Consider the following 18237-nt stretch of genomic DNA (forward strand, 5'->3'; position numbering starts at 1 on the left):
TTGAAAGGTGATGTAAGATGTCAGGGTTCACTATAGTTGTGTTGTTCTCTCTTCTGCCTGTTGGGGGATATTTTGAAATAATACTTTTCTTCCACAGTGTGATCACAGGTTTAGGCAACCACTCCAGGGCCTGGCTGGGCTTTTTTTCATGTATCTTCACTCCACATCAGTTTCTTGCTTCTATTACTCAGACTTCCCTGAGGCTATTCCTGTCTTGAAAATAGTATCAAGTCATTAAATATTTTGAAAACTTCTGAGATGTACCTATCAGGATATGAACATGGAAGTTTTATCCAATATTGCTGAATCAAATTATTACAAGTAAAAATTAAACCTTTGATCATTTTGTAAACTTACCTTTCTAATATATGCCACTGTGCTTATCTTTTTTACTAAATATAGGGTGAAGACAAGAAGGTATCTGAAAAGACTCTTCATGCCCCTGTGTCACCTTCATCTGTACCTGACCATATGAAGTGCAACATCCTCAAAGCTCAAGTGGAAGCTGCTTTTAGAGTAGGTGCCCAGGTAATCTGTGTTTAATACTTCACCTTTTTAGTTTTGTCATAGCTTTCACCAGTTTTCCAGAATCACATTGTTCCTGAGGAAGTACCTTACTTTCTCTCAAGAGAAACTGACATAGTTTTCTCTAACTACTCTGCAGTTTCTACAGGTAACTCAAACTGATTGATGTGATGGAAGCAGGAATCATGTCATTTAACATGATTAATACAGCTGAGGGAGGCTGAGAAAACAGGAAAGATGGCCTCAGGAAGTCCCCATGTTTTGATTTTGTCGCTGTAGATTTTATTTACTTTGCAGCTGAGAAACAGTAACCTCTGGAGTTTTCTGAGCCTACCTATCATTCATGGAAACTGTGGTTAAGAGTGTTCTAATAATAATATCTATACATCCAGATTCAACCTTTATTTCAAAGGATTAACTTTAAATGTCTGAATGTGAAATGTTAGCTAGTACATTGTGTTCTTACTTATTTGTGTACTTTTAACAGAATTTTAAGCTTCCATTTTCCCTACTTTATTACTGTTAATGCTGGATACATCCTGTTTCAAAAACACTATGAGTCTTTTAATGATGCCATGCAACTGAAAAGAGATGCTAAATGGCATGACTGTAAAAAATTAATTTTCCAATCAGGAGTAAATCTATGTGAAACCTAAAACGTGTGATTCTTTTCAAGTGCAATTTGTGGACGAAAGATAATGCTATTGGTGCCAAAAATAAAGCTGAATACAATGTTTCAGGAAAAATAGTAGAGGCAGAAAATTTGTTATAACTCTTTGGGTAAGCTTCTGTGGTATCTTTGAGCATACTGTTCTTATTGAATACAAATTATGTTGGTGTTTCCATTGCTTTGTTTCTTTTCACAATAACATGCCAGGTCAACTTGCCCTGCAAAGGACTTTGTTAACAGTCACTTTTGTGTATTTGTTGTTCCCTGGCAGATCTGTCATCTGAGAGCTAGATTACATCTAGTCTAGCTAGACCTAAGGAAGTATCAAAATTTGGTTATTCTGACTGCCCTAGATTTCAAGAACAGAAACCATAAATCTGGCAGCATGAGGGGGAAGGAGTTGTTTGAGTGTTTTTCTTTTAGTTTTTGCTTAAAGCTGTTCTCTCACCTCTGAATTCTGTGTTATATCAACTGTGTTTTGTACAGCATATTTCTTGTTTGATTGCCCTTGGGTTTACCCTCTGTGTCTTTTCTACAGTATGTCATGGTATATTTCTCATGTTTGTATTTTCTCCTGAATATGCCTAATGGTCATGTTTCACTGGATAGTTAAAGACTGGAAGCAGTGTGTGCTGCTGCATTCAGAATACAACATTATTAAGGCAAGATAGAAAATGTGCTTAATGTATGCATCTCTCAATTGACCTACCCTGCCTTAATTTTTCACTCTGAGGCTTTCCAAGGGAAAACATTGCAGGTTGGTTTTTCTTCCATAACTGTATTCTTTAGCTGCTGCTATGTTGTAAATAAGTTTCAGAGCAAACTGAGCATTCCTCTTTTCCCTCTTACCTGTGTTGTTTTTCACAAGGCTTTAGCAGTCAGATTGGATTAAGTAGCTGTCTGTAGACTTGGCCTCAATGAGAAAAGTCTTATTATTTCAGGGAAAGGAGGGGAAAGAAGACTGTTACAGGATAGTATATATTGTGGAAAAATAATGGCATACATTTTGAAATCCCTGAAGCTTTCAGTGCTAACAAAGTACGGCTTAAGAGTTATAACCAGGAAATTAGGATGTACCTTAATCTTAGAAATCCCCATTCAACTACCTGCTTACCCACAAAATTACCTCTGTAACTAGAGATGAGTTTTTCTGCACTTGAGCTCCCCTCCTGTCAAGTATGAAAGACTACCCTTCTCAGATACATTGCAAAAATAAGCAGGCAGAGACGAGGCAATGTTCAGCTGTTACAGTAAGGAGCTGTGGCTACACAAGCACTTAGAAGAGTAGGAAAAATGTTCCTGGTGAAGGAATGAGTAGAAACACACCATCTATCATCTAGCAAATGGGATGAGGGAAGGGGACTACTCGAGGACCCAGGAAACCACTGTATCAGATACCATAAAACCACCCAGTTATCTTCTCTACCTGCCCCTAACCCCCCCAGACAACTAACTGAATACTGGTAGCTAAGCCAGTGACAGTTCAGTCATCTGGGAAAAGTGAGCTGAGATGGAATTACACTGTTCAGAGACACAGAATCCTTTTGAGGGAGCAGATAAGGAATAGGTTTCTTCATGAAAGACAACCATTTAACTCCGTGTATTCCCTCAGGGCGGTGATCCTGCCCTTCTTTGACCCCATCTGACATATCCTGCTGCTCAGTATATCTGGAGGACTAATGATGTTATCCTCTGACCGATTTCATCTTTTGATGCCAGTTCCATATTAAATCCCTGAGAAGTCTTGCCTTCTGGCCTTATGCTTAACACTCTAATTTCTCATCTCTTGTTTTTTGTGTTGTCATATTTCAATTTGCAAGGCAGCCAGGGCAATCTATGCTCTGTAAGGCACAGCCTATATTCCTTAAGCTGAAAAGACAGGCAGTCTGATTTTCCTTATGTGCAGCAGTTATTCCTATATTTCATGATAGCACAGGGAAAAAAAAGAAAAAAGAGGATTCACTCCTCTACTTTGTAAAATGAAGAAGAAGGAACCAGGCTCTGTCTTATGCATATGGTATTTGAAAGGAAATATTCTTTTAAGGACCCCAAAAATCTATGGTCTTGTTCATCCTTCTTGAAACTCCATGAGGTGTTTTCACTATATGGTTAAATGTAAAAGTATGAGAAAAATATTGGTGCACTGTAGAATCATATCTACAAACTGTTGCTTGAAATATTTGTAACAGCTCTCTCTCCAAGCAGGAGGAATATTTTCAATACCATATGCTACTAACATCAGGATTTGACAAGTTTATGAAGGCTCCTCCTGCATGTAGTAGAAGAAGTTGTTCCTTGTTAATTCTGAGAATGGAGTAAATGTTTACAAATGGAAAATATAAACTGGGACAGAAATTTTTTGTCATTTTCTTTTTATGTGGCAGCTAGACACAACACAAGAGAGAGCCTTAGAAATTAATGATTTTAGTGCTTATGATTTAAAAAATAAAAACAGGGGAAATGGTGCTATACATTTGCAAATACATTCTGGAATATGATCTCTGTGCTGCGTCAGAGATCAGAATTATGCTGGAGGGCTGTTTATCACATTCCTAGGGGGCAATACATCTCCCTTAGTTATGACCCTAACTTAGAGTCCGAAAATTTGTAAGGTTACGGTGCTGATCACTTAGCCCTGCTTGTGGTTTAGAGTTACAGAGCAGTAGGATACTAACATGAGTGAGGGTTTTTTTATTTGGTGAAGATGAGAATATTTATGTGTCATTCAGCTAAATGGAGAATCAAACTGCAGTGTGCGTAGCAATGCTGGAACATGAATCTAGGAACTCACTGCCATGGACACCACAGGTGACAAACATGAGGAACCCACACGCAGCTGTGGGAAGCTGTGGTTTGCACAGGGCATGCCATACAGTTATCTATAGGTCTAGAGCAAACAAATAGTGTTTCACAACACACCTTTCAAACTGTACCACAGGGATCTGCCACCTTCTAGCTGACAGACTGCATGTCACAGTTCCCATATAATTAAGCTCCAGGGGAGCTCTAACCACTGTGAAGCAGCTGACATATCTTTTTCTTCTTCTTTTTTTTTTTTTTTTGCATTTATTCCAGGCTCTTCATTTGAGAGGGAGTGGTATAAAGCAGCAGTAAGGAGCTGCAACAATACAAAAGACCAGCTCTCCCTGGCATTTAAAACCCCTTTGCAGCTTGCATGAGTCAGTGCCGATATGCTGTGATTGAGCAGACACGACTTGTTAGTATCACAAAGAGTCCCTTTTGCCAAACAGTTCAGGGCCCAACTGATGGAGGAAAGATATTAGCAGGTTTCAGTTACTATTTATATCCACTCTGGCTTCAGACAAATCCTAATTATCCTTAAAATTAAGCACAGGCTCCTGAACAAATGCACAGCTATCTCAGCAGGGCTTTTTATTTTGGCAAGCAGTGTGTGCTGTTTTCTAGTAGTCTGTCTTCTACAAGTGGTGTTTGTATTCTCCACCTGTTACCTAGCCTTTCCTAAATCCTTCGGTTGATGTACGTCTTGCTGGTTAGCAAAGAGAAGGATCCTGTTTCTCATAGATTTTTACTGCAGCTGATTTTTGCATCACTCTCATCTTTCCCTTTTCTGCAGACGAGGGAAGGCCAAGCTCATTGTGAAGGTACATTTTTTTAATGCAGTTTATGGAAGACAAATAGATGTGACATTACTACTGAGCTGTTCCTCACTGGACATTATGGGTTTGCTGAGAAAAAAATGGTGGGAATAGGTGGTTTGGAGATGCAGAGTTCTTCACAAAGACCATACAAAATCCTATTTGCTTCTCCTTTATCAACCCCGATGGAAACTTGGCTGGTGAGAGGTATCTGCTATCAGCTGGGTTTGGGTTCTCAGCAGTTGTTTCCCCCCACCTTGATTCTCAGTAAACAAAGGGTCATTTACACTGAACAGAGATGTTCAATCCTCTAACCCCTTTCACACACTATCTTGACAAGCTTATACACATGTAAATTTTTAGATCAGGTCGATAGTCATCTCTCTTTTTCCTCCCTGTCCTAGAAATAAGTACAGGCTGAATATAATGCCATTTTGCTTCAAGTACTGCAAATATGTGAGTAAGTGCAGGTTGCTTGTGCTGTCTAGAGTTACCTTGAGGAAAGGACTGGACTGTGGCACAGAAAGTATTTCAGGACACGCAGGGTACATGTGTCATCCTGCAGCCTGTACTCTCCATGTAGACCCAAGCCATGGCTGCAAATGTAAATGAGACTTGGATCTATGCATTATTGATGGTAGAAAAGGTGCACAAGTCAGGTGATTCACAGTGCTAGTCTGTCTGTAGCTACATTTTTGATGATTCTTTGTCTTTTTCAGTGTTCTGTCTCCTTTAAGGAAAGATTCAGTTGTAAGGACTTGTCAACCTCAAAGTTCAGGTGGTTTTGCCATGTATTTCTAGAAAAAATCCACTGTCTTTATGTAAGCTGGGTCTTTGAAGCATTATTCACTTAAGGGGTTCTGGATTCAAACCCTAATCAGGTCATGAACAAAAATAGAGTAGGTGAGGGGAAGACACTTGAGGATTTATGATCTTATGTGGTCTTTCTTATAATAGGACTTAAACAAATCCTTCTGGATCCCCAGAGGAATTCTTAGCTTTCGCTAGATGTTGACTGAAGTACCATGAAAGGATCAGCTTTTCCAATATTTCAACATCTTTCTATCATGAATTAGATGCTGTTTGCTTCCTTCTCATTCGTTTTCTCCCTCCCTCCACCTGTCCTTATTCACAGCACAGAGCTACGGCACAACTTGACAGTCTTTGCACAGAGATCAGAACTGACATTATGTGAGTATAACAGGTCACAGCTGAGGTGTTCGGGCTGTGGGGGAAGCTTCCACAGCTCCTTATGTACATTATGACTTCCTTGCTAAAGCTGTTGCTGTTAGTCACCCACTTGGATGAGCAATAAACTCACTGGCAAATTTCAGGCTAGGTAAAAAGAAGCAACTATACTGGGACTCTGGACTGGAACAGCAGTGAGTGCAACATCATGTCAGTTATAATTATTCATAACAATGGAATTTAAAAATGGCTCAGCTTCAAATTCTGTGTTTCAGTTGCTATGAGGAAACAGGTTTGCTCAGCTTTAAAAGTGAGGCTACAGGAAATGAATGCTGTCAGAGCTATAAAAATGCAAGATTTTGCTAGTGTGTGATCAATATGGGATCCATGGCAGCTTATTAGAAGTGTGCCAGCAATGATACCTCAGGGCATATACCTCAATGATAAATCAGGGAAGGAGCTGAGGAAATGATGCAGCAGCCTTGGTGGAGCTACAGAAGGGGAGGGAGGATTTGGATAAACAGAATGTGGGAGAAGGGAAATATTTAATTTATTCCCTGGAATAGTGGAGGCAAATGTGGCTGTGGTATCACAAGACTGACAGCACATTGTGGATATGTCAGCTATGTCTCCTATCTGGCATGTCTGTAAGTGCTAGTACATGATGAGACAAGTGCTGTTAATTGGGTCGTTGTGTAAGAGCCCTGCCACAGCCTGTGGTGCCCGGCCTTGTTCAGAAGTACAAAAACAGAGTAGTCTGATTCCAAGAGACATAACCATGATACTTTTCTACCTGAAAGGATACATTTGACATATTGAATCACCCAGATAGGTTTACCTTGGCAGAGCATTCTTCCTGATGATATGTTGCTTAGCCTGTATTATTTGATGAGATCAGCCAACATTCAGCATGGCTAACAAATGACAATGTTGATAAAGAGCTGAAAAATCAACTATGCTTCAGGCCTCCTTAGCATCATTACAGATTCAGAAAGATCCAAGACAGAGAAGTATTTCCAGGCTGCTGCAGTGAGAGTAATTGCTTCCTTGCCTTTGAAGATCTCCAAACATGTGAAAGCTCTGTTCTTCTCCCTTCCTTTCTGCAATTGACAACTTTGTGAAATTGCTGAATAAGAGCCATCATATGTTTCATATGAACCTTCCAGACCCTTGTCTTTCTCAGATGAGAACCTGATACTCCTCCTTGGCTGCAGTGATCCAATTCTTCGTGCAGTTTTTTTGCTTATGCAAGGTATTCCTGTTTTGGATCAGTAGAGCTGAGAGCTGCAGCAATGCCCCTTGTTATAAAGGAGAGACACAGAGGGCACTAGCTCCCAAGGTGCTTGCTTGAGGTATGAAGAACACAGCCTTGCTTGCCTTGCTGGAGGCCCACCACTTGCAGAATGCCTTGCTGGAGGCCCAACAGCCCACAGTTGCAGCCAGAATTAATTGTCTGTGCAGAATCACAGAAGGCTGCAGTCAAAGTTCTGTCTTTCCTGGTTTTTCCCACTTGGTACAAGTCTAGTACAACCAATTCCCTTTTTGAGGTCCTGTTCCCTATCGTCCTGGGGCTAACTCTTCCTTCAGAAGAAAATTGAAAGAACTGCTGTTCACTAGGCAAATCCAGCCACCAGGGTTTATGAATTCATACATGGAGATGCTCCCAGAGGGCAGAAAGTATTCCCACCCACTCTGGAAAGCTCAGCAGACTCTGGTGTAGCATCCCTGGAGCATCTGCCCCCTCTCTAAGACTCCAAAGGACCTGTCTGCTGGGACAGCAGCAGGGGTTATGAGTGTTCAGGAGCGCACTGAAATGCACTCTGAGAAGTGTCAGGCAGGTTTGCTTAGATAGCTGTAGGCAAAATTAGGTATTACTTACATACTTTTCTGTTTTCATCCTTTGATGAAACCAGTATTTCTTAGCAATCATCTGTGAAGAGAGCTTTTACAATGGCGTTGCTGCCCAGGCATATTTCTTGTCTCTAGTATGATAAAGTAATGCTTTCCCTTTATTTCTAACACCATCCAGAAAGTTAGTGGCATATGAATGTGGAATATTAATAATTTTTCTTTTGCTCTAGCCCTGGTGTGAGAATGGCATTGTGTGGATGGATTTAATGTATCAACCTTTAATTTTGTTTCGTTTACAGTCTGTTAGCCAGAAGAGACAGCTTGTTTCTCTTTGGGTAATTAGTAGATGAATCTGCTTATGCATAAATGAAGTTTCAATGTCTTCTATGCTCTGAAACCTCTCCCTCTCAGAGCAGCAGTCTTTGTGTAAGGGGAGAATCTGCCTTTGTTAAAGAGATCTGAGCATGTCCATGCTTCTGTCCTTATGCAGCTCAGTGCTGGGCTTTCAGTGGGTGATGGCCTCTACCCTGTTCTGTAGGAAGATTCACCAGCAGGTACCTCCTGCTAGCCTTGGCTTAACTGCCTTGTTCCACTGCATTCTGCAATGGAAATCCAAATCCTGGCCCTAGCAGGTGCACTTGTTTTCAAATGAAAGCAAACTATCTGGGAATTATATTGTAAGAGCTGTGTACTAGTATAAACCTTGTTTTACAGTCACATCTTTTCAGTCAGGCTGAGGGAGTCCTTGTGTGGTTAGTGAGTGTGATTTGCGGAGTTAAGAGGAAAAATAAAAGAAACATGCTGCCACCTGATAATTTACTGACCTCCTTCTGAAACAAAGAAACAAACCAAAAGCCAACAAGCCATTAAGTGAAGCAAGAGTGGTAGAGTTTCTGAGGCTGAAGCCCTTTGCAGACATGTTTGCAGGTATAACATTTTCCCATGTCTGTTCATCCACAGATAGGGAGAAGAGGCATAGAGTGAGAAGAATTAGCCCATCCTTATTTATATGTACCTGTCAATGCACACCCAGTGGTACTCTGAGGTCATGCCTCATCACCTGAGGCTGTTTAGGCCTCTCCATTTCTCTCCATGCTTCCTCTATCCTTCCAGTTTAGAGTGGGATTACTTGCTCATTGGTCTGCAGTACTTACTTGTGGGTACGGAAGTCTTTTCTGTTCTCTAAATCATGAGTAATAATGAAGCAAATTACTACCAAGAGAAATTCCTCACGATGCTGATCATGCCGTTTAGGAATATATGAGTTCTTGAGACGCAGGCTTAGCCTTCCAATGCAGAGAAGGCAAAAGAGAGCAGTAATGTATTCCCAGAGCTGAGAAGAAACCAAGGGCCAGCCATTAGGGACTAATGTACAGTGAAGCCCTCTCAACTGGCTAATGAGATCCATGGCTTATAGCATTTAAGTAGGTGGAATTTTAATCATTTGGTTACTGGTCACAACCCCTGCATTGCATTGTTGATCTCTGCATTCTCTTTTCTATTGTTGTTTTCAAGTGCATCTTAAAATGCATATCAATTAATCTGGTGAAAATTGGAATAAAGTAAAATTTGTAGTTTTAAAAAATAGCCAATTTGACACATAATAAACAGCTAGCTTGACAGGCTTAACAATAAAATGTTGTTAAGACATCCCTGTTGAAGAAGAGACTGTGTATTAAGTTTCTGACAGCTGCATTCATGTTTACAGCTTTCATAAACCAAACAGCTTTATAAAAAGCATTATAATTTCAGTAGAACAAAGCAATATTACTTCCATTGCTCATCTATGCCAGGAACGATTTTCAATGCTTTCTCTCAAGTCCTTAACATTTTCTTTCAAGAAAGCAATAGGTTTTGAATAAACAGTGTGCTATACAGAGCTACTTAAAGACCAGTAAAAAAAGTTTTCTAGAGAGAGCTGAATTTCTTAAAGCTGTGAATTTATTAAAATTTAGAAATTGCACTCCTGATCCGGAAGTTATTTATGATGTGACACTAATTCACTGAAAACCTTAGCTGCAAAACATTTGGTGACTGAGTTACAATGGTGGAAACTAGCCCCCTAGGAGAGGGACAAACCTGCTCATGAAGCTCAGAGGGTTCCCTCTCTGCTGATGGTGGGCTTGGTATCAATATACAAGATACAACAACTCTGATAGGAAGAGAGAGACTTCCTATGAAGGGACTTATCACAAAATGCTGTCTAACTCATAACCTCAGGTACTTGCCTGGGTTGGAGTAGGCCCAGGATAGAGTTCATTTTCCATCAGGCTCCCAGTGGTTTCAGTTTAATTGCCCCTACAGTTAATTGTGTGTACAAGCTGGAACAGTCTGTTCCCACCATGGCTGATGATCTGGTAAATAATGATCTGGGAAGTGGCAATGAGGGTTTTGTTCTTTCCAGCACAAGGGAGAAACAAACCTAAAATTATCACAGCTTGGGCAATTTCCTTGAGTATTGAGTATCCCTACTGATATTTTTATTTTTGTAGTTCATTGCTAAGGTATAAAAGAAACCTGGCTTTTATTTTGTTTCTAATGTTTCTAATGAGTACCCTCAAATGGAATATTGAATGGAAGGTCTCTTGTAAAATTTGCAATATTTTTACATGCCTGTAAATTCCTTTGATTTGGATTTGATGGATTTGAATAACTCTGTTTCATCCTTTTTTGAGAGGATTAGACTGGCACATTTGATTAAATTTTATCTGGACCAATGGCCTTCAAATACTATGGTTCAGACACTGAACACTGAAAAATCACTCTGTTGTAAGACCCTATTAGTTCCCTTCTATCCATCTAGCAAAATGCAGATGTCATAATTTGAGAAGTCCATGACTGATTTGGAGACACTCTTGTGTCTTCAGCCAGTAGTCTCTGTGGAGGGGTGCACTGTTGTGCTGACACTGGCATTTACACATGATTTTTTGAACACTACATCTCAGTTGAAGAGTATATCAACACCTGCCTGAACTGGGCATTTTCTGGGTGATAAAGCGATTTCCATGTAAGTTATTCTGCAGTGCTAGTATTTTCAACTCTATAGACAAATGGTATGTGAGATACAGGACTGTAATTTAGCAGGAGAGCAGTAGTGGGTGATATTTTCCATGAATTCTACGTACAGTGTGAATATATGTAGGGGGTTGTGTATTTCAGTGACTGAATGAAAAAACTAAATGAAAGGTTGACATTATTATTTTAATTATACTGCATGAATATTTATTCTACTTCAATTAAAAGAACAACTCAACTACAGTATGCTTGCCCTTGTAGATTTTTTATTATTTCTGCTCAAATGCTTTGTGGAGGAACCATAAGTGTCAGTGTTCTTTCTCCTCCTGTATCCCTATCCAATCTCTTCCTTAACAGTATTGCCCTGCATATTGCGCATTGTACGTTGTAGCTCATCACAGTGAATCTCAACTGTAGAAGCTGAAAAACCAAGAAGATTATGCCTTTTAAAACTGGGCAGAGTAGGCATTTTGTGTACTGCAGTTTTCTGGGGTGCTTACAGGAATTACTTTTTTAGTAAACTGTTGTATTATCCTAAGTGTGTGGGGATGTTGTACTAAACTTTGACTCCTTCTTTTTACAGGCTGTGAAAGAAGAGACCTCTTTTGTAAATCCCAGTAAGACCTCCAGCCTGCAGGACCCTAATGTAAGGTCTGTTGCTTCTTGTCCGTAGGGAAAGCATCAAATGAATGCATGATATAGTGAGGCATTTTCCAAACATTATCTCGAATTGTTGTTGCAGTTCAATTTGCTCATTTCCAAGTTGCTGTGTAAAATTCACCAAGCAATGACCTGAGGAGAAGGTGGTTGCCAGAACAGTGCTTAATTTTTGCAAATATATCAGGTACAGTTTAAGAATTAATAAAAACTCAGCTTCAAAGATCAGACTGAGTGTATATACCTGAAAAAATTAGAAAATCTCAAGATAAGGAATCTGGTCTAGTGATAATCTTAGAAAAGCTTATATAAAAATAAGTCTGTTTTCTTAACTTTTATATCAGAAATGTGCTAGATGTCCAAACTAGACTATCCTTGTGTTTGTATTTTTTTTTATTTGTGCAAGGTCTTTTGAAGAAGAAGAAGAGGTATTTGGTAAACCCTTTGGAAAAATGGCTCATTTTTAGACAGTAGTGACTACTTTTGATTGTACTTTTTGTCTGTTGATAGTGGATAATAGTCTTTCTTTTTTGGGGTGGCCATTTTGAAGAGGCATATTAATTGTAAACATTATTTGAGTGGGACAGTATGCTGTCTTTCAGCAGGTGATTAGAAAGGAGGTTACAGTATGTGTATTTGGAAATTGCCTGTCTCTATATGTACGGTAGTGCCATCGCTTTGGACACCCTTAGTGTCAAAATCTGAGAGTTTGATGGAAAAATATTACAGATGTAAAGCATGGCAACCACACTGGCGGTTAATCAGCTAATTGTAGTGTATATGCTTTTTATATATATATATTTCTGTATATGTAATATACATATGGACTAGAACACTAGTCATCTCATGATTTAACTTTATAACTTTCTGATGGTGACTCTTGCAACTGAAAGTAGACATTTAAGTATCTTGTAGAAAACTCCGGTTTAGGGGAGTATTGAGTTATATTTGACAAATTAAATCATCCTGAACTCAAAAACAAGCACTTATAGTTGTGAAAATTTGTCAACCCTTTTTTCAAATGTCACTTTATCCTATAAAGTGATAAATCAGCACTAGTCTCCAAAAAACATTTCATTCAGAAATTCCTTTCTGATCACATTGGACTAGCAGAGTTGCTGTTTGCTGAGTGAAAGCAGCTACCTAGACAAGAACAACAGTGATGGTTGGTGGTGCTGAGGCAGGAGGAGATACAAGTGTGGATACTTTTGCTTCCCATGGCACTGACTGGCTTGCTTGCAGTGCAGCTATCATTCCCAGCTCCCCATTCTCTCATCTCAAGTTATCTTGCAAAGCTGTAATTTCTAACCTAATAGGCCATGATTCTCTCATTTGTTTGTCCAAGAGTCTGCAAAGTCTACTTGATATTTAGAATCACCCACTTTTTTCTGTGATCTTGTTCTTCTTAGACCTCTACAAAACTTCCTTAAGAAAATTCTTTTCTTTCTTAAGAAAATTCATGATGTACGTGGCAAATTGACCAATTTCTTTATTTAATAGAAAAGGATTTCATATATTGTCTCCACCACAACACCCTTGGTTGGGTTGGCAGTCACTTCCAGAAGCAGTTGAAGAGAACCTGGTTGTATAGCCCTGTGTGATTGGGAATGTGGTTACAGACTTTTTTTCCTTAATCACTTCTGCTGAACTTCTGCATACCATCTGAGATTAGCTCAGTTGGTTAGAGCATGGTGCTAATAAAACCGGTGTCGTGGGTTTGATCCTGGTGTGGGCCATTCACTTAAGAGTTGGACTTGATGATCCTTGTGCATCCCTTCCAACTCAGAATACTCTGTGGTTCTGAGGTATCTATAGAAAAGCCTTTCTATTTCACATTTTGGAATAGGCTTTCTCCTGTTTCATCATGGTGAACTGTAAATGAGTTGTCTGCTTTGTGAGGTGAAGTATTATTCAGTATGAGGTAAGGATGGCAACCTGGCTGCAAAGCTAATTTTACTGTTTTCGTTTGCACACCTCCAAGTTTATAAAGTTATAAAAGTTAGTTTGGAGTTCTTGTTATGCAGCAGTCTGGTGTATATTTGTCTAATATTTATTTTTATTGGATTTATGTCAAGCATTGTTTCCTCTACAGTGAGTTGTGCCAAATGAAATGCTATTCTTTCATTGTTTGTTTCCTGGGAGTACAAATATACAAGTAATCAATGTTCAGGGATAGACGAATTTTAGGGGATAGACTGATTTTAACAGCCTGCATTCAAAACTCAGAGAAAAATGCAAAATAAATCTGAAGTCCAACCAATTCTTTTTCTCCTTCAAGCAGCTTCCCTTTCTGCAGGGATATATACACCCTTGCAGCCAGCCAGCATGTGACCTATTTGCCGATAACAATCTTTATAACCTCTATTTTGTAGAGTTTGATGGACCTAAATGAACCTTTGCTCTACTAGGAATTGCATCTGAGTAGAGCCAAGGGTTAGTTCGTACTGGGAGACAAATCAGCTGGGAGTTTTTCTCTTCTTTAGTTGAGACAAGCAAAAACATCCTTTGTAAAAAAAACCTTCCTCAAGGAATATGATTTTTATTTCCGCAAGTATGCATGCAGACATTTCTGTAGACAGCACCTCTGACAATCTTTGAGGACTGTTTGTTTGCTGAAATATCTTGCCAGTTGAAACCAGTATCTGTCACAGCTTTTTAACAGTACTTCAGCCTTTTCATGCAAGGGGTTTATAGCAGGGACAGTGACTTTGTGTGTTTGAATACTGATGACTATACAAAACACTAGCAAAATGCTGGTTTTTTTCCAAAGCCAAGACATAGGGAAATTTTTTCAGGCCAGCTAGTAAGCAAACATATGCAGTTTTGAGCATTAACTGAAGCATGAATTGTTCATACAAATAGGGAACTAGAAGATGAGGGAGGAGGGCAGTAGTGCTTGTTTGATTAAAAAACTGTGCTCTCTTTGCTACCATTTTGTCTGCTCATCCATTGCCACTCTGAATATTACACTTTTAATGAATTAACTGCTTGGATATGGCCTGTAATCTCCCTGAGCAATTATTTTAGCATCTGCCATGGCAGACTCAATTTGGCTAACAATTGCTATAACTCCATGTAGAATTAGTTCTGGTTCAACTAGTAAGTACTCATATATATGTGTGGTATAGCCTCTTTGACTACAAGCAGGTCTCCAGTCATTTTGTTGGGCATGACCTCAGGGATAATGTGCTTATGCAAAGTTGTCATGTATCAGTCAGTTTATCTATCTATTTCCTATGTCTGCTGGCAAACTGTGAATACTTCTTTATTTAAGTAGTTTTAAATATGGGAGGAAAAAATCATAGCTGAAATAGCACTATTTTGTCAGATTTCAGGAGGAGAAAACTTGTGAAATTTGCTCTGTCATTTTGTGCACAGGCTGGAAGAGCAAAGTTGTCTCCTGATCTTCCTGTTAATAGGTAACCTGTACAAATCAGATTAAACTAATGTAGGGTCAGAGCAGACTGCAGTTCTCTCTCCCTCCCTGCTTTTGGAAAGCATTGTTTCATGTCTCTATAAGTTTTCCTCCTCTGGATAGGATTTTTTATTTGTCCCAGAGAGTTTCAAGTACTGGTTCCCACATTTAGGGAGGAAAAAGCTGGTGATTTTGTAACCCAATATGTGCTGCAGTGTCCTAGCTTACATTCTCTTTAATCCTCTATTAAGACTGATAGAATGCACTATGAATTGAGACATAGTCTTACCTTCCCCTTGCTGACCCTGCTGCTTTACTGCTTTCCTTAACAAAGCAGCAGATCTGGACAGTGGCTATAGGGAAGTTGTATGGTTACCTCAGCTGGATCCTTCCAGGCTGCACGTGACAGAGCTCTCAGCTGAACAAAGTAAAATGAGAGCAGCTGACAGGAGGGGAATTTCTATAGCAGGTTAAACAACAGAGCCATGAGTTATCTTGATAAGACACAGGAATCCTACCAAGAAGAGTTAGACATTTCCTTTATCACAGCACTGTTTTAACAGACTTGAAAGCACACACATTTTCTTCAACAACAAAGTAATATGTACAGAGAAGTACAGCCCAACTGTATAGCTAAGCTGTAGGCATTTTGGACAGGGCAGAACAGAAGACTGGTTTACAGAAGAAGAAATACCTGAAAAAACGTATTATTCATGTATTTCAATTATTTTGCTTTTTATATTGAATCAAGAAGAAATATGGTTAGTTTGCAGTTAACACTTTGCATAATGAGGCATACTTTGTTAAGGTATGTAGTAAAAATGTGTTTATGTGAAATTTGGTTTAGTTTGGAATTTTTAATGCCAGTCATTTTGCAATGTTTTTTAATGGTACTTCTTTTAGGATGTAGGGTCCAAGTGTGCAAAGGAAGCAGTGATCATGTCAGTCCTTTTAAAGACCAACAAAAGGAATTCATCTTACATTAGAACTAGAAAAGCCTTTCTGACAGAACAGTTTCTTCTTTGGTGTTGTAAGAGAAGAACCTGTCATGATGGAAAATGAGCCAGAAGGGATTATGAGGAGGTATTTTCCTATTTGTTAGAGAATTCTTTACACCCTAGTATCTAACGCAGTGTCCAGATGGAAGTGTCGAGAAAGAAGTGTTCAGGGAGAATTTGCTGATTAGATATTTAATTTAATTCAGGTTTGAGAATGTTCCTAAGTATAGTTTTGGTAAGTGTCTCATCCCCTGCCTCCTCCACCAACTAGGATTTTTTTATTTGATTCGTTTAACCTTGAGAGATCAGGGTTCCAGCTGTCTGCCAGAAACATTTGTATAAAGAAGGAAGTATAAAATATTATACTAAATATAAAAATGAAAACTGTAGTCAGTCAGTTTCTTATCACTGCTGCTCACACTTTCCTCTTGATCCAGGGCCTGGCTCATCTACTAATTTGGAATGCAGAGGTTTCTCTCCTGAAGGATGTCAAGTGAATGTGAATCACATAGTCACATTTTCACCTTTTTATAGACCTCTCCCATTTCTCAGTATAGGGATGGGTTGCTAGAAAGATAACCTCTTGAACTTTCTTTCCAGAAATTTACCACCTAATTGCCAGCCCTCTGCATTTATTAAATATCATGAATATATGGCTAACCACAGAACCTCATAAAGAGAATTCCTTTCCTTATTCAAAACTTTACCAGACAGAAGCATCATCTGTACAATTTCCCCGCTGCCTGTACATGAACTTCTCCTGAAAACTCTTTGAAGTATGTTTTCTTTCTGGATATGACCACCTGGATAAACCTATAGGGTGTATATGTGTGTGCATATGCACAAGCGTGTATAATGTGTGTGCATGTGCACACAGCTTCACACATACAGATTTGGACTGTATTTAAGATAAAGGTCTACACTTTCCTTATTTTTTTCTTTTCTTCAAACATGTCTAAATGTAAGCCTGGGTATACCTCTGCTGCACTGGCTTCAGGAATTACAGAGAGTGAAGAATTATACCAAAATAGTCTGCATGTTAGGAATTGCTACTACTTTGGACCAGGCAAAATACTGACTGTCCTTGGGCGTAGCCTGTTTACCAAACCAAACTTTCGTCTTGGCACAAGTCAAACAGTGGAAATGTTGTTAAAAATGCCCAAAGTTAAGGAAGTTTGGTAAGGAACTGAAGTAAAATTTGTAAGACAGGAATTATCTGGTAATAGGATTTGCTGATAATGTACTCTTTTCTTCATGTTCACTGGAGCTCAGGAAAGATTAGATATGATACGTCTGGTACATGTAAACACTAACACCTTCTTCATCTACTACATGTTAGTCTTCATTTTATGAGTAGCTATTTACCGGTACACACACAAAACTATCCAGATGTTAAAACAGATATACTCTTTCCATGTTTTGGAAAATTGAAATAGTAATCGATATTATTTTCTATAGTTATTTATCATAGAATTATAGCGCTGTTCATTGGAAGGGATATCTTGGGGTCATTTAGTCCAGCCTCTTGCTCAAAGCAGGACTGTCACCAACACTAGATCGGGTAAGCTATGGCTTTGTCTGGCTGAATTTTGGAAACCTCCAAGGATGGAGATTATGCAGCCTCTTACTTGAAAAAGTGATCAAATGTATAAACACAAATTCACTTGTCACTCAGGAGTTCTCTTCAGCTGAAGCCCTCAAGTTGGCTGGTCAGTTATTACTGTTCTTGTTGCTGTTGCCACTTGCTGTCATGCACCATGTGGTACATTTATGCACTGCAATATTTATTTCCCTTAAAATATGCTTTTGGATTATCACCAGCTTTGGCAGGCTTTATATCCCACATGGTTCGGGATTTGTCTGTGTATTTCTTTCTGTTTAGACCAACTGCTGCATCACCCTTTGTTGATCCTTGTTATCCAAATTATCTCATCTTTCATAGGATTGCAAATAGCAATATTCTCCTTATGTGGGAGTAGGTATAAGCACCAGCTGGTGCTTTGTGCATTCATTTATTCTAATTTTCTTTGTAAATCTTCCCATCCAAAACCAAATTATGCCATTACATTAAGACTAATTACATTAGGAGCTACTCAACATGTAATGTAAAATTAAATGTTATCTCATAGAGCTCGATATGCTGCACGCCAGAAAAGAAGGGTGGAAAATATTAAATTATATCAAGTTTTACAGGGTGCAGATGAATCAGGAGAAGTAAACTCAGGCCCTCTTCTGAATGCCCAATGCAGAGTAAGCTTTGCTCATACAGATTGTCAGAATGCGATGACCCTGCTGTGGCTT

The 18237-nt window shown here is 39.1% G+C and overlaps 1 protein-coding gene across 6 annotated transcripts in view; it reads left to right on the forward strand.

Annotated features, from left to right (window-relative positions):
* The window catches only part of EPB41L4B (erythrocyte membrane protein band 4.1 like 4B), a 171825-nt gene that overhangs the window by 114858 nt on the left and 38730 nt on the right, over positions 1–18237 (forward strand). For 5 of the 6 annotated variants that reach the window (XM_027644031.1, XM_027644026.1, XM_027644028.1 and 2 more), the window contains 2 exons: positions 403–528; positions 11450–11517. In XM_027644031.1, coding sequence (XP_027499832.1) covers positions 403–528; positions 11450–11517 — 194 coding nt within the window. The remainder of the gene's footprint in view (positions 1–402; positions 529–11449; positions 11518–18237) is intronic. The other variant, XM_027644027.1, reaches the window with a different exon arrangement.

The sequence above is a fragment of the Corapipo altera genome, unplaced genomic scaffold (genome assembly GCF_003945725.1).
Source record: "Corapipo altera isolate COAL_440 unplaced genomic scaffold, ASM394572v1 24b, whole genome shotgun sequence".
Lineage (NCBI taxonomy): Eukaryota > Metazoa > Chordata > Aves > Passeriformes > Pipridae > Corapipo > Corapipo altera.